Source organism: Rhinopithecus bieti, unplaced genomic scaffold (assembly GCF_001698545.2).
Source record: "Rhinopithecus bieti isolate Rb0 unplaced genomic scaffold, ASM169854v2 scaffold_2439, whole genome shotgun sequence".
Lineage (NCBI taxonomy): Eukaryota > Metazoa > Chordata > Mammalia > Primates > Cercopithecidae > Rhinopithecus > Rhinopithecus bieti.
Window position 1 is genome coordinate 2137935 of NW_016804232.1, and position 24738 is coordinate 2162672.

General features: G+C 36.0%; 1 protein-coding gene across 3 annotated transcripts in view; it reads left to right on the top strand.

Moving 5' to 3' along the window:
* The window catches only part of SUGCT (succinyl-CoA:glutarate-CoA transferase), a 732347-nt gene that overhangs the window by 331146 nt on the left and 376463 nt on the right, over positions 1–24738 (top strand). For all 3 annotated transcript variants that reach the window (XM_017867385.1, XM_017867383.1, XM_017867384.1), the window contains one exon: positions 22234–22336. In XM_017867385.1, the coding sequence (XP_017722874.1) occupies positions 22234–22336 (103 nt within the window). The remainder of the gene's footprint in view (positions 1–22233; positions 22337–24738) is intronic.

Consider the following 24738-nt stretch of genomic DNA (forward strand, 5'->3'; position numbering starts at 1 on the left):
AAGAATTAACATCAAATTTACAAAATCCAGTTTCCACATCTTCAAAACGAGGCAATATGAGGCATATTACAGGATTATTACTATGATTCAGTAAGAAATATGTAAAAGCACCTAACAGAGTGTCAGAGCAGAGAGGTGCTCACTACTAAGTCAGTTTCCTTTCTCAGTTTCAGAGAGAGTGAACCCAAATAATTGATCTATAAATCATTCTATCAAATTATCTATCAATCCATCAATTGATTGTTTCATTCATCCATCCATCCATCCTAAAATTCATCCACCTTTATTGCTCACCTCCTCTTTTATTGAGGTGGTATAGCAGGGTGGGATGGGGTGGTAAGAGCATGGATTCTGGGGCTCATAGTGTCTCAGTTTTAATCCTGGCTCTTGCTGACTGTGTCATGTTGGTAAATCATTTAAATGCCTCTGTGCTTCAGGCCCCTTGTATATAAAATGGGGATGATAATAGTACTTATGTTATAGGGATTAAATGTCTATGTGAATGTCTGTGTCTATGTCTGTCTATGTCTTTGTCTATGTCTATGTCTGTCTATGTCTTTGTCTATGTCTATGTCTGTCTATGTCTATGTCTATGTCTATGTCTATGTCTATGTCTATGTCTATGTCTATGTCTATGTCTATGTCTATGTAAAGTACTTAAAACAGTGCCTGACACATAGTATATGCCATAAAATATCAGCTGTCAAATGTCAGGCTCTGTTCTGGTGCAAGGCTATGTGAAACAGGGAACAACTGAGGCTGTTTCCTGCCCTACAGTGCTTACAGTTAGTGGAGCACCGCATACTCTCTGTTAAGCCATGAGACTGGTTCAATCATCTGCCATTTTTTTAAAGGATTTGGAAACTGTTGAGGAAAAAAAAAATATGATGATGAGGGAAAAAATTTCTTTACAAATTGTTTTGGGGTATGTATATGCATAGTTAGATATAATCATATGCACATACAATTGTGAGTTCTGTTTTGCATTTGCTTAACGTTCTTTGTGTATATGGTATCAAGTATTTTGTGTACATTGGCTATATTTTTTACTTTAATTGGCTCATATACTACCCTGTTGTATAAATATTTCATAGTATACTAAGGGATTTTGATTTATCTTTTTTGGCATTTAGGGCATTAAAATTTTATTATTAGAATGTTATTGTCATGAGAATATTATTATATTGAATATTACTGTGCAAATGGAATGATTCAATCAAACTGAATTAAAAGATTTATAGTTCTCATTCTTTTTTTTTTTTTTTTTTTTGGGACAGTCTCAACCTTTTGCCAGGGCTGGAGTGCAGTGGCACAATCTTGCCTCACTCCAACCTCCACCTCCCAGGTTCAAGAGATTCTCCTGCCTCGGCCTCCTGAGTAGTCCCTGTACTTGGAGTCCTCCTGGGACTACAAGCACATGATACCACACCCGGATAATTTTTGTATTTTTAGTAGAGATGGGGTTCCTCCATGTTGGCCAGGCTGGTCTCAAACTCCTGGCCTCAAGTGATCCGCCCTCCTCGCCCTCCCAAAGTGCTGGGATTATAGGTGTGAGCCACCACGCCCAGCCAAATGTCGATTTGTAATATCACAAACAACATTCAAACTAATTTTTACAAATGAGAGCAATCATCTTAGCTTTAATGTGTTTATTCTTCAATTAATATAGGGAAACAGTATTTGAGATAAATTACTTCCACATTTCTCATAATAATGGTATATGTATAGGAAAGATAACATTCTCAAGGCCAATTTTATTGGATTTTATTATCATATTGTATTATAGATTAATATTTATAAAATGTTTGAATTATTTGAGTGATAGTTCTGTAAATAGAGATGTCATCTTCAGGAGTAATTTAAAGAAAATGAGTAATTTAAGGGAAACAAGACTAGTCTGGGTGGGGTTAGGGAGGATGGACAGAGAGCAGCAAGACTGGGGAGGTGGAGTCTTATTTAGAGATTTCCAACAGTGACTTCCTTCTGAATATAGTAGTATTTCCCGGAAGAGCACTTCCTGTGCTGTATACATGCAAAAGAGGGTTGCATTACCTTTCTTCTGGGTTCCTCCGGTGGAATGACGTTGTCGGCAAAATTTATTCTACCTTTGGAATCTTTTGGAATAAAAAATAACGTTTACTATCTTATGCCTCTTTTCTGTATTATGTACAGTAAGAAAATAATGTTTCCATTCGTAAGACTAATTTATGCATGGAAGGCAGCAAATGAGAAAATGGGTAAATATAAAGTAGTAAATTTTTATGCTTCATTTGAAAATTCCTTTATTTTAATAAGTTTAAATTAAATTCAGTGGGGACATATTAAAAATAGGGTTTCAAAACAGAAAAATCAGAGAGAAGTTGTAGGCTTGTATATTCTGGCATGTTGCTTTCCATTACCATATACTTGAATTTAGATTATGTTTGATATATTGCTTAGAGTCTGAATGTGCAGTTGAAGTGAGTTTAGCTTCATTATTAATCTTTCCAGTATGTCAATAGAGAACAAATAGATTTTAGGGCAAGAAGTCTGACAATGGCATCCCCAACAAATTATTTTTGGGGTTTTTTTTCCCCCTTTAGGAGAGAGGTTCCTGCTGTGTTGCCCAGGTTGGTGGGCAGAGGTGCAATCATAGCTCAATACAGCCTCAAACTCTTGGGCTCAAGGGATCTTCCTGCCCAAGCCTACTGAGTAATTGGGACTACAGGCATTACAGGCATATGCCACCATGCCTGGCTGATTTTTTACAAGGTTTTTCTAGAGACAGGGTCTTGCTTTGTTGCCTAGCCTTGTCTTGAACTCCTGGCCTCAAGTGATCCTCCCTCCTCAGCCCCTCAAAGCACTGGAATTATGGGCATGAGCCACCATGTCTGGCCTCCTAATTTCTATCTAATACTTACTAACATGTGCCAGGCACAAAAATAAGACTTTAATTTACATCACATCTATTTTACTTAACCTTCATGAAACTTGTGCGAGATAGGAATCATCATTATGTGCTTTTTATTGATGATGAAACTAAGGCTTGAAGACTTAAAATATTGTATGATCATGATGGAGACAAATCCTGGCTCACCTATTTAAAGATGTATTGCTGGGTTTTTTTAAAGGTGTATTTAACAAATATTGTATATACTTAAGGTGTGCAGTGTGATGATTTGATATACATATGCATTTTGAAGTAATCACCACAATCAAGCTAATTTACACATTTTTCACTGCAGCTGGTTAACACTGTTTTTGTGTGTGTGATAACTGAAGATCTAAGCTTTTGGCAAATTTCAAGTACAGAATAAAGTATTGTTTTTTTTTTTATTATTTTTTTATTTTTTTTATTTTTTATTATACTTTAATTCTAGAGCCGTACATGTGCATAACGGCAGGTTTGTTCATATGCCTATACTTATGCCATGTTGGTGTGCGACACCCATCAAACTCGTCAGCACCATCAATTCATGCATTTACTATCATGTTAACTCCCCAATGCAAGTCCCCCCTCCTCACCCCCATCCTCCCCCATGATAGGGGCCCCCAGGTGCGTGATTGCCCCTTCCCGCGGTCCAAGTGATCTCATTGTTCAGTTCCCACCTCTGAGTGAGAACATGCGGTGTTTGGTTTTCTGTTCTTGTGAGTTGCCTAAGAATGATGGTTTCCAGCTGCCATCCAGTTGTCCCTACAAAGCGACGCAAACTCATCCTTTTTTTATGGCTGATAGATTCCATGGCGCTGTATATGTGCCACATTTTCTTAATCCAGTCTGTCACAGAGATCATTTGCGGTTGCATTCCAAAGTCTTTGCTATTGTAATAGCTGCCGCAATAAACATACGTGCTGCATGTGTCTTTGTAGTAGAATTTATTTATAATCCTTTGGGGCATATACCCAGTAGTGGATGGCCTGGCGTCATTATGGTACATCTAGTTCTAGTATCCTTGCAGGAATTGCCATACTGTTTCCGATAATGGTGAACTAGTTTACCAATCCCACCAACAGTGTAAAAGCTGTTCCTATTTCTCCACATCCCTCCAACACCTGTTGCTTCCTGACTTTTAATGATTGCCATTACTAACTGGTGTGAGATGGTATGCGTCATTTGTGGTTTTGGATTTGCATTTCTCTGATGGGAGTGACGAGAGCATTTTTTCATGTTGTCTGTTGGCTGTATGAATATCTTCTTTTGAGAAATGTCTGTTCATCATCCTTTTCCCCACTTTTGATGGGTTGAGCTCCTCAGAAATATACCGCACATCTACGCCGTCTGATCTTTGACAAACACTGAGAGAAAACAGAAAATGGGGAAAGGCATTCCCTATCTTCAATAAATGCGTGCTGGGAAAATTGGTAGCCATAAGTAGAAGCTGCAAACTGGATCCTTTCCTTACCCCATTATACGAAGATTAATTCAAGATGATAGAGCACTTAAATGTTAGACCAATTACCATAAAAACCCTAGAAGAAAATCTAGGTAGTACCATTCAGCCGACATAGGCATGGGCAGGACTTCAATGTCTAAAACGCCAAAAGCAACGGCCCAGCAAAAGCAAAAATTGAACAAATGGGATCTATATTAAACTAAAGAGCTGTCTGCGCACAGCAAAAAGAAACTACGCGAGCAGAGAAGCGAGCGAGCTACAGAGATGGAGAAAATTTGTGCAACCTACTCATCTGGGACAAGGCTTGAGAGTATCCAAGAATCTTACAAAATATACGAGAAAGAATAAAGTATTGTTAACTGCAGTCACATTGTTTACTACATCTCCAGAACGTATTTGTCCTCATAACGGAAACTTTGTACCCCTTGACCAACATATCCCCCTCCCATAATCAAATCTAATATTCATCTAATCCATGTTAATATACTATATAATGTCAAATAAAATCTATTCGATATGTATGGAATTCCACATATATATGATGCCATATAGTATTTGTCTTTCTGTGTCTGACTTATTTAACTTTATATATTGTCCTCTGGGTTCATCTGTGTTTCAGCAAATGTCAGAATTTATTTTTTTATGACTGAATGATAGTCCATTGTGTGTGTGTATGTATACATATATACTCACACACACATGTATGAATGTCCACCTTATTTTCTTTATCCGTTTATCCACTGATGGACAGTTGCTTAGGTTGTTTTCATATCTTGGATTTTGTTAAGCATGCTGAAATGAACATGGGAGTGAAGATATCTCTTTGAGGTACTGGTTCATATATTTTGGGTATATAGTCATGTACCACATAACAACGTTTCAATCAATGACAGTCTGAATGTAGCATAGCGGTCCCATAAGAGTATAAGAATGAATTTTTATTGTTTCTTTTATTTGTTTAGGTATGTTTAGACACTCAGTATTCATACAATAACATGCTGTACCGGTTTGTAGCCTAGCAGCAATAGACTATAGCTTATAGCGTAGGTGTGTGGTAGGCTGTTCCATCTAGGTTTGTATAAGTATACTCTATGTGCTTGTTCTTATATGATGAATTACTTAGCAGTGCATTTCGGTGTTAAGTGATGTATGACTGTATACCTAGAAGTGAGGTGGCTGAATGACAAAGTAGTTCTATTTCTGATTTTTGAGCAGCTTCCCTGTTTGTCAAAATGGCTGTGCCAATTTACATTTCCACCAACAGTGAGAAGAATTTCCTTTTCTCTATGTCCCTACCACACTTGTTATTTTTTTCTGATAGCAGTGATTATCAGAGATTTGAGGTGATAGCTCCTGTGAGTATGATTAATATTTCCCTGATAATAGCGAAGTTGAACACCTTTTTATTTATCTGTTGGTCATTTGTATGTCTTCTTTTATGAAATGCCAATTCAAGTCATTTGCTTATTTTCACATTGGGTTATTTATTTATATTTGCTATGGAGATGTATTAGTTCCTTATATATTTTGGAAGACTATCCCTTAATATATGGTTTGTAAATATTTTCTCTCATTCTGTACATCGTCTCTTCACTCAATCGATCATTTTCTTTGTTGTACAGAGACTTTTTAGTTTGATATAATCTCATTTGTCTATTTTTGCTTTTGTTGCCAGTGCTTTTATGGCCATAATCTAAAAAATTGTTTCCCAGGCCAATATTAAGAAACTTCCCCCTATTTTTTTTCTATTAGTTATATGGTTTTATGTCTTATGTTTTAGTCTTTAATCCATTGTGAGTTGATTTTTGTATACAGTGTCAGATACAGGTCAAATTTCTTTCTTCTGCTTGTGGATATATAGTTTTCTCACCACCATTTATTGAAGAGATTATCTCTTCCCTATTCTATGTTCATGGCATCCCTGTGATGATCATTTCACTGTAGATGCATGGATTTATTTCTGGACTCTCTATTCTGTTCCATTGATTTGTTTCGATTATTGTAGTTTTGTGATCTATTTTGAAATTGGGAAGTGAGATGCCTCCAGTTTTGCTTTTCCTGCTCAAGTTTACTTTGGCTATAGTCTTTCATAGTTCCATATAAGCACTTGGATTTCTTTTTCTATTTCAGTGAAGAATGCTGTTGACATTTTGATAGGGTTTATATCGCAGATTACTTTGGATAAAATACACATTTTAGTGATATTAGTTCTTCTAATCCATGAACATAGGATGTATTTCTGTGTCTTCTTTAATATTCTACATTAATATTTTCTAATTTTTAGTGTACAAGTCTTTTAATTTCCTGGTTGATTTTTTCCCCAGTTGTTTAATTCTATTTTTTGTTACTATTGTTCATATAACCGAGTAATCTATTGGAGAATAAGCTTCAGACCACAAAAGTGCCTGAAGAGATAGCGATCTATAGATTAGTGGTGTGTTTACTTGATACGCACATACATACACCCGGAGACACACACTCAAGAATGGCTAAATAAGAGTCAAAGAGTAAGAACAGAATATGCAGTGAGCACATGCTTTATGTAGACACATAGATATAATATGACCATTAAATATGGGGGCAGCATAATCAACGTTTTTAAAAAATGAAGTCTGGTGCTGTGGCCCATGCCTGTAATCCCAGCACTTTGGAAGGTTGAGGTGGGAGGATTGCTTGAAGCCAGGAAGGAGTTTGAGACTAGCCTAGGCAACATGACAAAACCCGTCTTTACAAAAAATAGAAAAATTAACTAGGCATGATGGCGTGCACCTGTAGTCCCATCTGTTCGAGAGGCTGAGCTCTGAGGGTCACTTGATCCCAGGTGTTTCAGGCTGCAGTGAGCTATGCTTGCACAATTGCACTGCAGCCTAGGTGACAGAGTGAGACCCTGCCTCAAGAAAAAAAAATATATAATGTTTTCTATATGTGGTAGGATAAACATATTTATTATGTAATTATTATGTATATGATGTAGAATAAAGCAAATGAGAAATTGTGAGATATTCTAATTTTATCATCACCTGTGTCCTTGTGAGCCAGAAGTATTCCAGAAGTTCTGCACTTTAAAAACCACCATCAATAAAAACTTAAGGTAAATACAAAGTTGTTCTAACGTACTTAATATAAAAATCATCTACACATTTATAAGAAAAAATAATAACCCAATAGAAAATTGCCAAAAGATATAACCAGGCATTTTGTAAAATAAGATTTGTAAATAACTGTAAGCATTAGTAATCAGTGAGATGCCTCCCTTTTCCCTATCACACTGGAAAGAAAATCAGATCAATGATAAAAATGATAATACCAAATTTTGTTGAGAGAAACTGCTTATATAATGTATTTGACACTTACTCTTCTCATTGAGACCTTCTTAAATTACCCTGTTAAAAAGTGCAACTCTTCCCAAAGGGCTTTATTTTTCTCCTTAATTTTCTCCATTGCAATGCCACAAATAATACAGATTTTATTCATTTATCTCTCCCTTTGGCAATCTTGGAGATGAGGATTTTTGTCTATTTTGTTCACTGCTGTAACCCTACACAATGCCTTGTATTTAGTAGGAACTCAATAAAACTTGTTCAATGAATAAATAAAATGTTTTAAAATTATACACATTTAAAAGATTTCCCTTTCCAAGAATGGATCGTAGTGAAATAAGATCATGTATAGAGCTTTGTCTGCAATAATGTTTATTGAAGAAGTACTCAGAAATTTTAGGAAAATAAAATGTAAATATTACAGGTTAGCTCAAGTAACTTATGATAGACCCTTATAATTAATATTCTTCAGCCATAGTAGGTAACTATTTCTGGACCAGAACATATGACTGCTAAGTTTAAAATAGTTACAAAACATAATGATCACTTCTTAATTTTATAAATACACATTTGTTACAGAATCATGGTATGGAGAAAAGAATAAAAAGTAAACATTCACATTTAGAGAAAAAAGCTAAAATTATGCATAAACCAAAATTATTTCTATGTGGTAAGGTTTTTATTTCTTCTTTTGTCTCTGTTGATATTTAAATATTTTTTCTTTAATCATTTGGCATTACTTTACCAGTACTTCTTCACAAAGAGATCCTAATTAAAAAGACCTATTTTTTAGTATAAGCAGTCTCTGGTGTGAGGTGTGACCAGACCTCGGTAATGTGGGTCACTTTCCTATATCACGTTTCCATTGACATAGCTTAGGTTGTGTGGACCGTCATAGCAATTCTGGTCAGGCCAAACCATTGTAAAATATGATCCACATTTTATTCAAAATCTGTACAAAAAACAGTTTACGTCTGAACTGTGAATGATAATTAGTATGGACAAGAATTGTTAATGTGTTCATAATAACTGTGAATCTTAATACATTAACCTATATAACTGTTGTCTTTAAGAGCAAGTTGTATGTAATGTACTGAGCCATCTTGAAATTGAAAGTGCTTAGATTCCTTGTTGGACTCTTACTCCATCTTTTGTGTGGCCTGCAAATTGACATGCAGACAATGGAGAGCTCATAAATGCTAGGGGAAGAAAAGATAACTTTAACCATAATTTATCAGTAATATGTAGAGATAATTCCTAAGAGGAAATAAGATCTGAGGAAATTACAGGAAATATTAAATCTGTGATTCTGTTTACGGTAGAAATGCCGACCAACAAATTCCAGCTGTTTCTCTGTGGGTTACAGAAGTGTCACAGGCCTGTTTGTAGTTACTGAACTGTAGACTTGAGACTGGATCTTATGGAGCCTTGTTGGTTTGATTTGGATTTACTCAGATTTGTCCAAAGGGACATTTCCTATACGTAATGCATGTATGGAATGCACCCTGTACCAAGTTTTTGTTTCTAAAACTTCTCTAGTGTCTTCCCCTTTCCTGCCAACACTGTGCTTCCCCACAAATGTTAGTGTAGTTTTGTTTATTTAACACTTATATAGCACTTACTCGTACCGTGCACTGTTCTGAACACTTTCAAAGTGCTAATTCATTTAACTTATCATAATAAGCTTATGAGGCAGGTACTATTTTTTAAACCAACACAAAAGTAAAAACCTTGAAGGACAAGAATAATAATTTTTGGAATTAAAATAGCTTCTATATGAAAAAGGTAATTAAAAGAGAAGCTATAGTCGAGGAGAAGAAATTTGAAATTTGTGTAACTGATAAAGGATTTGTTTCTAGACCAGTACAAAATTTCCTGTAAGTCCATAAGAAAAACAATTTCACCGAAAAAAAAAAAAAAAAAAAAGCAAGACAACCCTCAACCCCTGATGACCTTTAGTCCCATGAAAAGATACTTAATTTCTCCAATTGTGGGAATTATAAATAACCATGAGCTGTACCATTCTCCCTCTATCAGACAATAACAAAAGTTGGTGAGAATATGGAGCATGGTGGAAGTAGTGAATGGCATCAATTATTTTAAAGTGCAATTGGGCAAAATCTAATACAGCTGAAAATGTGTCTGGTTTCTGACTGAGAGGCTCCACTTCTTTCTCTGTCTACTCTTAGGAAATCACTGATAAGTAAATGATATTTACTGTTACTATGCACTGTGCTAAGCAATTTACAACCGTTGTAATTTCCTTAGAACAAATGAGAAAATTGGAGCTCAGAGAAGTTAAGCGACTTGCCCATGGTCATAAAATTAGATTAGGTTAAGATTAAATGTCAGGCTTATGTTCCCAATGAATTTTATTTATTGATTTATTGATTATCTTCCATATAAGGCAGCAGTGTGTAGTGAGGTGGGCTATGGACCTGGAATGTAAAGACCTGAATGTGAATATCTTAGTCCTTCAATTTTTCATATTCCAAATAGGAAGCATTTGTCTTTTCTCATAGCATTCTTGAAAGAATCAGTTCATAAAATCGTTGCCAATATTATGAGGCATTTTGTGACTATTGGGTGGATCAGTGGTTAGTTGGGAAGAAGTCAGGAATGAGTAGAGCCCAGGCAACACTTCCAGTGCTCCCAAGTGGCCTTGGGGGCAGACAGTAGCTCAATTGCCAGTGGCCTAAGGATGTTCCTATATGTTAGAGTTTGTTTGCATTTTTGTTAATATCTAGTGAGTCTACCCTACTGAATGAACCTAGAGAAATACCAGTTCAAGATCTCATCCCCAGCTAAGAGATTTGAGCCTTTAGGTCCAGACATTGCCCCATCTACGTCTCTAAGCCTCAGTTTCATCAACATGAAGATCATAAAACTCATGTCATAGGAGGACTAGAAATAGTATTTTTTGTGGTGCCTGGTACATACAAGGCTTCAGTTAATGTAGCACTACGATGCTGTATTTTATATACCTACTCCCTTTTTAAGCCCTCTGTGGGACTGGTCTTTAGCAGCACATCACTCACAGAGCTTTGTGTGGTCTACTCTCATGAACTTCACCACCAGAAGTCAAGCAGTAGAAAGTGGTGATTAACACATGAGCATTGGACCCAAGATAGAATTTCTGCTTGGTGCATAATGTTTACATGAAATTAAAAGGTTACTTACACTTTCTAAACCTTGATTTGCTTATCTTTAAAGTGAATATAATGATGGTATTCATACTTACCCCATAGGATGTTGGAAGAATTAAGTGAAATAATGTGTACTAGTAAAATGTGCTTAGCACAGAACCTTGCACCTACTAAATGCTTAATAAATGGTTCATTTGAAAAAATGTTAATCTTAATTAGTGAAGGTTTTTATGAAGATCCTATTGATAATCGAGCTTGTGACTTTAACCCAAATCTATTCAAAGCTCATGTGTATTGTAGCACACTTCCTATGTTTGTTTGAAGACTTACCGGTAACCTGACTGCCTGTGAGTTTCCTATTACTAGTAATATTTTAAATATGCATTAGACAATTACTTTGAAGGAATGTAGAAAACAATGGAATTTTATATTTTTATTTTTTCAAATATATGTCTCTGTCTATATATCTAGATATATAGGTATATATATCTATATACATTTTTATTTTTATTTTTTCATTTCTTCGAGACACGGTCTTGCTCTTTCACCCAGGCTGGAATGCAGTGGCATGATCATGGCTCATTGCAGCCTCAACCTCCGAGGCTAAAGTGATGTTCTCACTTCAGCCTCCCAAGTAGCTGGACCTGCAGGCACTCACCACCATGCCTAGCTAATTTTTTTGCCAGGCTAGCCTCAAACGCCTAAGCTCAAGGGATCCTCCTGCCTTGGCCTCCCAAAGTGCCAGAATTACAGGCATGAGCCGCTGTGCCTGGTCTCATGTATACCTAATTTGTGGAGGGTTTTTTAAATCATGAAGGGATTTTGAGTTTTGTCAAATTTTGTCAAATGCTTTTTCTGCATCAAGTGAAATGATTATTCTGTTAGTGTGATGTATCAGGTTTATTGACATACATAGGTTGAACCACCTTTGTATCCCTGGGATAATTGTTTTAGTATGCTGTTGAACTCCATTTGCTAGTATTTTGCTGAGGACTTTTGCATCTATGGTCATCAGGGATATTGGCCTGTAATTTTCTTTTACTGTTGTGTTTTTGTCTGGTTTTGGTATCAGAGTAATGCTGGCCTTGTAAAATGAGTTCGAAAATATTCTTTCCTCTTCAGTTTTTGGAAGAGTTTGAGAATAATCGTTGTTTGCTCTTTAACTGTTTCGTAGAATTCAGTTGTAAAACCATCAGGTCCTGGGCTCTTCTTTGATGGCAAACTTTTTTTACTGATACTGTTTCATTATAATTCAGTTGTGGTAGGTTGAGTATATTTAGGAATGTATCTGTTTCTTCTAGGTTATCCAATATGCTGGCACATGACTGTTCACAGTAATCTCTCACGATCATTTGTATTTTGTGATATCAGTTGTAATGTCTTTTTAAATGTTTTTGGATTTTATTTATTTGAGTCTTCTTCTTTAAAAAACTTTGACCCCTCAATGATTTGTTGAGTTTGTTTATCTTTTCAAAAACCAGTTCTTTGTTTTGTTGCTTTTTAAATTTTTTTTTGTAGTTCCTATTCATTTATTTCTGCTCTGATTTTTAATTATTTCCATTGATTTATAATTTTGGGGTTAGTCTGTTTTTGCTTTCTTAGTTCCATGAGGTGTATTATTAGATTGTTTATTGTTAATCTTTTTACTTTTTGATGTAGACACTTACTGCTATAAAGTTCCCTCTTAGTACTGCTTTTTCTGTGTTTCATAGGTTTTAGTATGTTGTGTATACATTTATATTCACGTCAAGAAATTTTATAATTTTTCTTTTATTTTCTTCCTCCCCCCCCATTTTTTTTTTTTTTTTTTTTTTGTTTGTTTGTTTGTTTCAATAGAGATAAGGTCTTGCACTGTTGCCCAGGCTAGAATGCAGTGGTATAATCATAGCTTACTATAACCTCAAACTCCTGGGCTAAAGCTATCCTCCTGCCCCAGCCTCCTTGTACTATAAGCAAATTCTACAATTCTACCACACCTGTCTAACTTTTTTTTTTTTTTTTTCCTGTAAGAAATAGGGTCTCACTATGTTTCCCAGACTGGTCTTAACTCTTGACCTCAAGTGGTTCTTCTACCTTGGCCTCCCAAAGTGCTGCTTTTACAGAGTGAGCCACTATACCCAACCCTAAAATTTTTCTTTTACTTTCTTCATTGACTGATTTATTGTTCAGGAGCATGTTATTTTATTTCCATTTGTGAATTTTCTGAAGTTCCTGCTATTACTGATATCTATTTTTATACTATTTTGATCAGAAAAGATAGTTCATATGATTTCAATATATATATATTTTTTGACGCACAGTTTCACTGTTGTTGCCCATGCTGGAGTGCAATGTCATGATCTCGGCTCTCTGCAATCTCCACCACCCGGGTTCAAGTGATTCTTCTACCTCAGCCTTCCAGGTAGCTGCGATTACAGGCATATGCCACCATACCCAGCTATTTTTTTTTTTTTTAGTAGGGAAGGGGTTTCACCATGTTGGCCAGGCTGGTCTTGAACTCCTGACCGCATGTGATCCACCTGCCTCAGCCTCCCAAAGTGCTGGGATTACAGACGTGAGCCACCATGCCTGGCTCAATCTTAAATTTTTTGAGACTTGTTTTGTAGGCTAATGTATGATTCGTCCTAGAGAATATTTTACTTGTAGTAGAGAAGAATGTGTTGGATAGAATATTCTACATATATATATATATATTTCCATTTGGCCTAGATCATTATTAAGTCTAATGTTTCCTTTTTGATTTTCTGTCTAGATGATATGTTTATTTTTTTAATGGCATATTAAAGTCTTTTACTACTATCGTATTGCCGTTAATCTCTCCTTTTAGAACTATTCATATTTACTTTATATATTTAGGTGTTCTGATTTGGGTACATATATATTTACGATTGTCATGTCCTCTTGCTGAAGTGACTCCATTATTATTATATAATGTCCTTCTCTAGTGTCTTTACAATTTTTGCATTAAAACCTTTTTTTTTCTGAGCCTAGAAGCTCTTGCTTTCTTTTAGTTTTCAGGTGAGTGCAATGTATTTTTCCATTCCTTTACTTTCAGTCTATGAGTATCCTTAAAGACGAAGGGAGTCTCTTGTCAGCATACTACAAGAGAATGAAAAGAAAAGCAACTGGTTTTCTTTTTTTAAATTTTATTTATTTATTTATTTTCATTCATTCAACTACTCTGCTCTTTTTTATTTTGGAAGAATTTAATCCAACAAATTGAGTGTACTTATAGATAGGTAGGGAGTTAATACTGCCATTTCATTCATTGTTTTGTAGTTGTTCTGGAAATACTTTTTCTTTTCTTTCTCTCTTGCTGTCTGCCTTTGTGGTTAATTGATTTTCTTTTCTAGTAGTATGTTTTAATTTCTTGTTTTCTACTTTATGTGTATTTTTTGTTGGTGAATACCATGAAGTTTACAAGAACGTGTGATTTTTGTAATAGTTATAGCACATAACAATAGTTATAGCACATTATTGTAATTAATAACCATTTTTGATTGCAACAACAAAAAACTCTACATTTTCACTTCACTCCCTCTTCTCCACATGTTGAATTTTTGATGTCACAACATTCATCACATTACATTGCATATTTTTTAACAAATTATTGTAGTTGTTATTGTTTTTAATAGTTTTATCTTTTAACCTTCATTCTAAAGATATAAGTAATTTACACACCATCATTACCTTATGAGTATATTCTGAATTTGATTGTGTACTTACTTTTATCAGTGAGTTTTATACTTTCAGATTTTTTGTATTGCTCACTCATGTCCTTTTTGTTCGGCTCAAAGAACGGTCTTTAGCATTTCTGGTAAGGCAGGATGGATTTCCTTAGCTTTTACATGTCTAGAAAAGTCTTTATTTCTCCTTTATTTCTGAAGGATAGCATGCTGAGTACAGTATTCCTGGTTGACAGTTATTTTCCTTCAATGTGTTAAATATATCATCTCACTCTCTTCTGACCTGTAAATGTTTCTGTTGAGAAATCTTCTGCCCGATGTATTGAAACTTGCTTATATGTCAATTGCTTCTTTTCTCTTGTTGCTTTCAGTATCCTCTTTATGGTTTTGATATTTGGCAGTTTGATTATAATATATATCTGGTTAGCCTGATTTTGATGAAATCTGTTTGGAGATCTTTGATTTTTCTATACATAAATATTTATGTCTTTCTCCAGGCTTGGGAGGTTTCTTGCTGTTATTTCTTTAAATGTGGTTGTACCCCTTTACCTTTCTCCACTCTCTTGGATGCCAATAACTGCTCTTTTAATGTGGTCTCATACATCCATTAAGCATTCTTCATTTTTTTTTCTTTTTTATCCACTGCCCATATATTTTCAAATAATCTAACTTTGAATTCACAGATGTTTCTTCTACTTGATTAATTCTGCTTTTAATGTTCTCTATTGCAGTTTTTTTGGGGGGGAAGGGGTGTTCACATCATTTTCAGCTCCAGGATTTGGGGTTTTTTAAACGTATTTTAATTTCTCTGTTATGTTTCTCTGATATTTGTTTCTGTGTATTTTCTTTAAGTTCACTGAGCTTCCTTAAAACTGCTATTTTGGGCCAGATGTGGTGACTCATGCCTGTAATCCCAGCACTTTGGGAGGCCGAGGCAGGAGGATCACCTGAGGTCAAGAAATAGAGACCATCCTGGCCAATATGGTGAAATCCCGTCTCTACTAAAAATACAAAAATTACCTGCGTGTGGTGGTGCACTCCTGTAGTCCCAGCTACTCGGGAGGCTGAGGCAAGAGAATCACTTGAACCCAGGAGGTCGAGGCTACAGTGAGCCAAGATCACAGCACTGCACTCCAGTCTGGTGACAGAGCGAGACTCCATCTCAAAAAAAAAACAAACAAAAAATAAACAAACAAACAAAACACAACACACACACACTCACAAACTGCTATTTTGAATACTTTGTCATTTCTATCTCTTCTAGATCAGTCCCCAGCACATTATTTTGTCCATTTGGTGATGTCATGTTTCCTTGATTGTTTTTGATCCTTGTGGTTGTGTTGTGATGCCTGTGAATTGAAGGAGATATTTGTTACAGTCCTCACCATCTGGTTATGTCTAGTAATGTTACTCGACAGTAAGCCTGTCCAGAAATCCTGAGTAGACCCTCTGTAGTGGTCCCAAAGCCTATGATCACTATAGCTATTGCAGCACTAGAAGGAGCTCTAAGCCCAGGACAACCATGGCCAGTGCTAACCAGGCTTGAGTTCCTTGACTGATACAGTTGGTACAGAAGCTGTCTGGAATCAGTATGGGGAAGACTCAATGAGAGCAACAGCTTTGTTTGGAAGCTGGTCATGGGTTCAAGCCTGTGGCCTGTGTTTCCTGCAGCATAATGTTGTTGGCTAGTTTCTCTTGTGTGGTACCTTCATTGGCCAGAATGCAGAGCAACCACCCAGGTTTGTATATTTGTTGCTATAAGCCCCAACCCTGTGCTTTGTTTCTCACTGAGCCTAGGTGGTCTAGCCCTACTGGTACACCCAACATTTTTCATGAGTTCTTGGAATGTTGGGGAACCTGAATGTCTGCTTTGAGCTCCACTTTTCCCACTGCAGAAATTGTGAATGTAGGGCAGTTCGCTCTGTGTGGTACTGTTTTGGCTGGGGAGAGAAGTGACATGGTCAGAGAATTGTTCTTCTTACCATTTTATTATAGTTTTTCTCAGTTTTGTGGTGCAATGGGGTGTCTCAGCCTCCCAAGTCCTTGAATATTCAGACTGGTCCTTTTGCCTGATGATAGTTACTGGTTGGATTTCTTTGTGGAGGAGTTAAGCTATAGAATGCCTATTCCTTCATCTTGCTGCTGTCACTCTAAAAGAATGGGTTTTTAAGGTCATTTGAATTCCTGAGATCTTATGACTCTGGAAAGTATAGGAAGTCCCTAAATTGAAACATGATGTTTGAAGCATTTATATGTTAGTCAGGTTTGAAATGTGATTTTTTTTCCCTAAGACATACTGCAAGATTTTCTGCAAGACATACAGAATTTAGAGACTAGTCTTAAAGAAAATTTAAGAGGAGATGCTGTGCTATTCCATTTTAATCTAAGGGTGTCAAATTGTCTTCCTTCTCTCAATGTCTGGGTCTGATTAAACATAGTCTTTACAAGGTTTTAGGAGACAATTATGTACCACATTAATTCAAACTAATGTGACTGAGAGTCTCTTATTCTTTCCAAATCATCATATATTCAGTCATTCAGCAAATATTGAGTACCAATTATCTTCTACTTACTGTGTAAATAGCAGTCAAGAAACAGTCTGTTTTAGTGTGAGAGAAGATAGTGGTACTGGGGAAGGAGACAGTCAAATAGACTTGAGATACACCTAACATCGGTGACTTTTTAGAAGGAGGAATATTGGAGGCAGTATGTTTTTAACCAGATATTGCTATAGTCTGGGTGTGCGGAATCAAGGGCCAGGACTGTGATAGTTACAGTGCGAATGGAGGAGTAGTTGATTCTATAAGGCAATTGTATCTAAGTTATAAGAAATGAATGAAAAGGAAGGCGTTCCAGGTTTAGCCAAGGGTGTGAGTTCTGGCAAGTGAGGAATCCTAAGTTTATGAAGGAAATGGAAATCATAAAATCTTCCATGGTCATGATATCATGGGGATGCTAATGCTTCTGCGTGGAATTATCCTATGGTATATGGAAAAAGGGAACTAGGGAAAGAAAGATCTGGGCTGGTAATACCGATTTAGGTGTCATCTGCATAGAGATGACAAGATGGCTTAGGTGAGTAAAAGGGAACGAAGAATATTGCACAAATGTCCAATAGAATAAAGCACAAATGTCCAAAGAATAAAAGCACAAATGTCCAAAGATGTTTTAGAGAACCAAGGGAGGGCCGGGTGTGGTGGCTCATGCCTGTAATCCCAGCACTTTGGGAGGCCGAGGCAGCAGGATCACTTGAGGTCAGGAGTTTGAGACCAGCCTGGCAAACATGGTGAAACCCCATCTCTACTAAAAATACAGAACTTAGCCAGGCGTGGTGGCAGGCACCTGTAATCCCAGCTATTTGGGAGGCTGAGGATGGAGAATCGCTTGAACCTGAGAGGCCAAGGTTGCAGTGAGCCGAGATTGCACCACTGAACTCCAGCTTGGGTGATAGAGCGAAACTCTGTCTCAAAAAAAAAAAAAAAAAAAAAAAAAAAATCTAGGAAACCAAGGGAGAATGGTGTCACAAGACCTCCAGGTAGAATAGTTAACATCATCAAATACTACATAGGGATGTAGTATGACAACCATGAAAAGAATATTGGATTTGACAAATGATAGCTGGAGACCTTTAGAGACTGGGTAAGAAAAGGCATTCATGACCAAATCAGATTTCAGAGGCTTGGGAGTGATGGTGAATTGAAAACAGATAAATAAGAGTAATTAAAAGGATTGGAAATTTCTAGAAAACAATCTTTTTTTTTTTAAATGGGAACTTGTTTGTTATTGGTAATAATATGAAAGATACTACTGATCGGCAGATTTGGGATGCATCAGAGGCAAAGCGTATGTTGCCTCCTGTCAAGTTTCTTATCTACATCAGCCGTACATCTCCAGTATCATCTACATCAGTCCATTGTCTGCATTAGGACTGAGTAGGTCAGTCCCCTACCTAAAGACCTCTGTGAGTACAAGAAGAAATCCAATATTCTTAGCATAGCAGACAAGTTGCTTTGCATTTTGGTTCTAAACTCTCTGTCACGTTTCATCTTCTGCCACTTGGGGCACAGGAGATTTCAGATTCTTTCCAAGTTAGATCTTTATACATATTGCTCTCTCTACCTGGAAGAGCCTTTCTCCCATCTTTCACATGTCTAATTCTAACTTGTCTTTCAACACTCGGCTCAAATATCACCTTGTTTTTGAACCCTTTCCCGCATCCGTGGTTCCAGTGCAAGTCTCCCTCTTTGTTGAAGAAACAACCATAAGTTGTTTCTTCGTATCTTCGTTTCAGCATCCTGCACTGTAATTCCTCTCTTTTCAAAGCTGTGTTCTCCATTAGACTATATGAACTCTTAACACAGGGATTGTCTTTTTTATTGCAATCTCCATGGCAGAGGCAAAACAAAGTCTTGCTAAAAACATCGGGAATGAATGTGTATTAATGTAATAATATATACTGAGGTATGTAAGATAGAAGTGAAGAAGCATATTATTAGTGCAAAAAATGAACAGTTTCACCTCTGCTCCTTCATTTTTTAGCTGTGACCGTATATAATGAATAAAATATGTGAAGCTATGCGTTCTGAATGTATTCTGCTACAGTCATTATGTGTTAGAACGTGGTTTTGAAGTTAAGCAGTCTCAGCTTTAAACATGACATCTGACTCTAAGACTCTAAAACCTGTATGAATTTGAGCAAGTTAATTTCTCTGAACCTGAGTTTCCTGTTGGTCAAATGAGGATAATACCGTATAGTGTGGTTGTGAAGATGAAATTGACAAAATATAGATTAAACAATTTAATAACCAGCATTTAGTTGTCACTAGTGTCACAATTATTTCCAACTCTCACCTTCATGGCTGAGATCTCTTATTGGTTTCTCTCTGGTGTTGTATTTGTCTCATTTGCAACTTTAATTCATTTTATAAAGAGAAGAATGTTTCGTTTCTTAAGTGGAATTTTGATGTTAGGAAATTTAACATCAGCTGTGCTTCACCTATCTAAATGATGCCATTTGATCCATAATACTCATTCCCAACACTAGGTGAATTTACAAAAATCTAGAATGAAATATATGTGTTGATTTAGTAAGTTGCCAATTACATTTGAATTGTTCGTGAGTCTCCAAATAATTTCCCAGTGAAGGCCCTAGCTTCACTTGCTAAGCTGGATCTGAGGACACCCTTTTTGTCTTATCTTCTGGAATCTATTGCCCTCAGTGATTTATATCAGCTTTTAAAATTTTTTTAGCAGAATTTTGTGGTTAATAAAACATGTGCTTACAGCTTTTGCATAAAGGATTCCACATCCGATTTAGATCAAGAGATAGATTTTTAGAAAAAAATGATGGATATGTCCTCTGAGAGCAGTGGAATGCAATGATGTTCTGTCTCTCTCTGATTGAGTTCATGGCATTTCAGAACCCTTCCACACCCACACCCACGCAAAGACACAAACAGTGGTCACAACTGCAGCTCCCGCAGTCTCATTTCCAGAGTGCATCCGTTGTTTTCCATAACATGAAATAAATCCCTCTTTTTTGCCCAGTGGTGAAAAGCTTATATAAATACTAAAACTTCAACTATTCCCCAGAGTTTTCTGTTGGCTAACCTGCAGCCATGGGTTGTTTGGATATTGACATGCATTTGCTGTGTAGACCTTTCAGGCCACTTTGGTGAGTCCAGTGGTGATAAAATCTGTTGTCTTGAAAATTTATCAGGCTAACTGTTTTAATGCTCCATCTATGAAAACTTAAGTAATTGACGCCCTCATCGAAAAGGCTCCAGGTTCAAAGTATCTCTTGTTCTTTCAGCATATATCATTCTGATGATATATATCTATATATATTTTAGGAAGCCTTGGCCAGGAGTTGACTCTAAATTTCATTGTAAAGAAAGTAAGAATGTGAAGAATTGATGAGCCAAACATTTAACCTTGCATTGTTATTCCTATGAAAGATTTTTTAAAACTATATTCAGAAGTGAAGTATTTTATTATGTACTAAATAGGGGTAGTTAACATTACTGGGCTGAAATTAAAATGTATAATAAAAATTCCTTATCCATCGAATTGGAGAGAAAATGGAAGGCATATATTTAAAAACAAAATCAATACTTGGTGTATAGTGGGTAATCAGTAAATGAATGTGTGGATAGGATTGATTAGCTTCCTAGTGAAATATAATACTACCTTTATAAAAAAGTTTATTATATCCTTAAGTAAAAACGTACATGATTGAACATCATTGTTCATATAGTAGCCTTATTTTCGAACATATATTTATTCCATTTTCCTTTTATTTCTTGTTTTCATTTCTTCTCTTACATAGCAATGAATTAAGTGTACTTCAGTATTGAAACTATTCTTTTTTTTTTTTTTTTTTTTTTTGAGATGGAGTTTCGCTCTTGTTGCCCAGTCCTGGAGTGCGATGGTGCGACCTCGCTCACTGCAACGTCTGCCTCTTGGGTTCAAGGGATTCTCCTGTCTCAGCGTCCCAAGTAGCTGGGATTACAGGCACCGGCCACCATGCCTGGCTAAATTTTTGTGTTTTTAGTAGAGACAGGGTCTCACCATTTTGGTCAGGCTGGTCTCGGTCTCCTGAACTCAGGTGGTCCACCCGCCTTTGCCTCCCAAAGTGCTGAGATTACAGGCGTGAGCCACCGCGCCTGGCTGAAGCTATTCCTATATATATATATATTTTTAATGGTGAAAGAAGTAAATTTATCTAATACAGTTTCCTCTGGAGTCTGCAGATTTGAAGTTAATTCTAGCTACGTACAGGAGAACCGAAGGGAAGTCCATGAATATTCTACTATTAGTCTACGTTGGCTAGTATTTTAAAAATGTCTCTTTGGTTACCTAGATTATTAATTAAAACAGGTTTGACATTTTAATAATCAATAATTCTGAAAGTCTTCATTCATTAGAAACTAATTGTGTTGAGGTGTCCCTATAGATCCAAGATTTTATTTCTGTGTTCACTGTTTTTACAGAGAAGAAATACCAAACAATAAATCTCATAAATGTGTTAGCTTCCCTTCCTTAAGACCTATTAGAGAAAATAAAGAAAATCCATATGCTTTTCTGTCTGTGAAGTCCGATTTTAAATTATATTAGAAATAAAACAGACAAAGGATTTGGATAAATTTGAGTTTTGTTGGCTGAACTGAAATATCACTCTTTGGATGTCTTGAGTTGTGCTGGTTAGTAAATCACAGTGTAAAGGTTGTTTGTAGGCCAATGGTTGTGACCGTTAATTTTTACATACTTTTCCCAAAGCTTTCTTAAAAGTTACATTAGTATTTTTTTTGTTTGTTTGTTTTGAAGAATAATATATCAGTGCCTATCCTAACCTGATTTCTACTACCTGAGACCTAAGTCATATTGCCCAATGACTTCACGCTCAAAGTACAATGATATTATTATTGTTAAATTCACAAATTGCTCAGAGAATTCATAGCAATAGAAATAGGAAGAATTACATCTGTAAATGATGGATTTTTAAACACTAGCACCTGGGTGGCTGCTCTTATCCATACAGGGCCACTCAAATCATTTCATACAGACAACCTTCTCTCAAATGAAGTGTAAAGAAAGACTAGGAAACATATTTTTGTCACTATTGCTTGCTTTGAAGGAGGGCCACATGATAGAAGAGGCTGTGTTACATTCCTTCCTATGTAAAAAAATTTATCCTTGTTTGTCTTAGGTTTGAAGAAGAACTGACCAGCAAGTGGTTACATCTTTTTGAAGGCAGTGGAGTCCCATATGGCCCAATCAACAACATGAAGAATGTATTTGCAGAACCTCAGGTTTGTTTTTGAAGTGTAACAACACAAACATTTGCCTCTCTTTTCTGTCCAGATTGACGTATATCAAGGTACCTTTGCCATTGATTTCAAGCTTAAGTCACACAATGTGATATTTCACCATGATATTAAAGTTGTTTGTGGGTCTGAGATAAAAAGAACCAGAACTTAGAAGTGGCTGTCCATAAGCATACTTATGTCTGTGTTAGATTTAATATACTGTATTTCTTCATTAGCCACTACATGAAGTTTCTGTGGCCAGGGTATTTAATTTTCCTGAAAAACAGAAATATACACAGTTGAGATATTGGGGTCGGGTACTCAGAGACTATTCTTTGTAGGAAGAAATATGAGAACTTTCATAGTTACAGTCTACTTCTGATCATATGATTATGTTAAAATGTACAGAGCAAATCATATTTAATTCTGCAAATGAGAGAACTTTGTTTGCTTTGATGAATATGTGTTATTTGTGAAGCATAAATTTTACACAGATAGATATTTATGCTCTACATTGCTTATCAGGCTCCTTTTTGGGGTCCAGGAACAGGGTCACCTGAAAATATATTTACTTTATAACATTGTTCAAGTGATTATTTTTAGATGATGTGAAAATAATGTTTTGATTTTATTACTTCAATCAGTGTAACTACACGCAGTTTACCATTTCTCAAATTCATCCATTAATCCCCAAAAGTAGAGGAACTCCATTTTAAAGCTTTTATTGTGATTATTCAACTGTCTTGTCAGTTTCCAACATTCAAAACTATGGGGTATATTTTCCTGGATTCTTTATATTTATATAGTGGCGGGTGTTTCTTAGAAATAAATTGCTGAACATAGAATACACCTTTTGAGGGAGGAGACCTTTGTTGGAAAACCTTTGGTGCCTTTTATCTTACATGAATATTTGCTTAAAAGAAAATTGAAATATTTTAAATTTAATGGTTACTACATTTACTGGAGAAAAAAAGTGAACGAATTCAGAAATTCTGCTTGTGCTATTTTTCTGCCAAGCTTGTGAGTATGGCAACTCTTTGTTCATGTTAAAACATTGGTCAATAAGTATCTGAGATAAAGGGGCCCATTTGGTGTGTACTATGTGAATTCATTTGAAGGGGACCCCACACCATCAGTGGGTGAATGCCTGGTGATTCTTTATAAGGAGGTAGCATTGTGCACACTCTGAATGTAGTAGACCAGGGGACTGTTTTTCTCACTTCGTAACTTTGAGTGAGGCCAAGCCATCATTTGAAGCTGCCGTGTATGGAAGTGTGTGTAGAACTTCATGTTTACCTCAGTTTGAGGGTACATTCCTCTGGAGATATTTCATAAGAGTTTCTCCATCATCATTTCTATTGCTGCATCTGTGTTTTATCAGAGATGAAGACACCAAAGCAAAGAATTATTTTAAATAATTATTTTAAAATATATTAAGTATATTCTAACACTACCTATTTTTTAGGCTTTGATAAACAAAGATTTATAATCCCACCCACTATCTTAAAATAATTCACTTTATTGGCTAGTTCAAAGTGAATATAGGATAATTAGAATTTTTATACCTAATTTTCTCTTGTGGTTCAATGTAAGTACTTTAATCTTTGCATGTCAATTCTTTTGGAACTACAAAAATTTGTTATTGGTCAATGGCATATTTTCAGTCATTAGCCTACTTTCCAAAATGGAGAACATTTATATTACCTAAGTCAACATACCAGCTTTTCATACTATTACAAATGTCTCTACTGCCCTTTGCGCAAATTTGTGTAAAACAGATTATTTTTGAAAACCCTCAACATGACATCTAACTGTGAAGACTTAGTTCATTCATTTATTCAACACACTTATGATATATCCAGTGCTTGTGACTTAGCAGAAATTCAGTACACAATGTGTACCTGCTATTTAAGTCCATTTTGAATGTATTTATCAGAAAGGTAGGGGTTAATGAGTTGGTTAACTCTGGAATGTGCAAGTTTTCCAAATAATCAAGTTGCTCCTCTGCAGTCCCCCTTCCCCTTTTTAAAATCCTCCCCACCATTACTATCATCTTGTGTACTGCTGAGTGAGGCTGAGAAGCTCTATCTTCAGGGCTGGTTGGAAAACCCTTGGTAATCTGAGGGAACTCAGTGCAACATAATGGTTAAGACCATGGAGTCAAAATTGATGGGCAGTTTATTATAAACTTCTAGACTTTAGTTTTCTTATATGTAAAATGGCGAAATGGCATCTGAGATACTGTTTACGAAGGGAACAGCACAGGGATTGTGAGATGGTAAATAGCCAATGCCTAGTAGTAGCTGTGGTTATGATGGTGCCCTTTAAGGTTATATTCTTGTTTAACTTCTTTTACTTGTCTTTGTATAGTGGATGGAGGAAAATCCAGTGTAGCTTTGGGGATG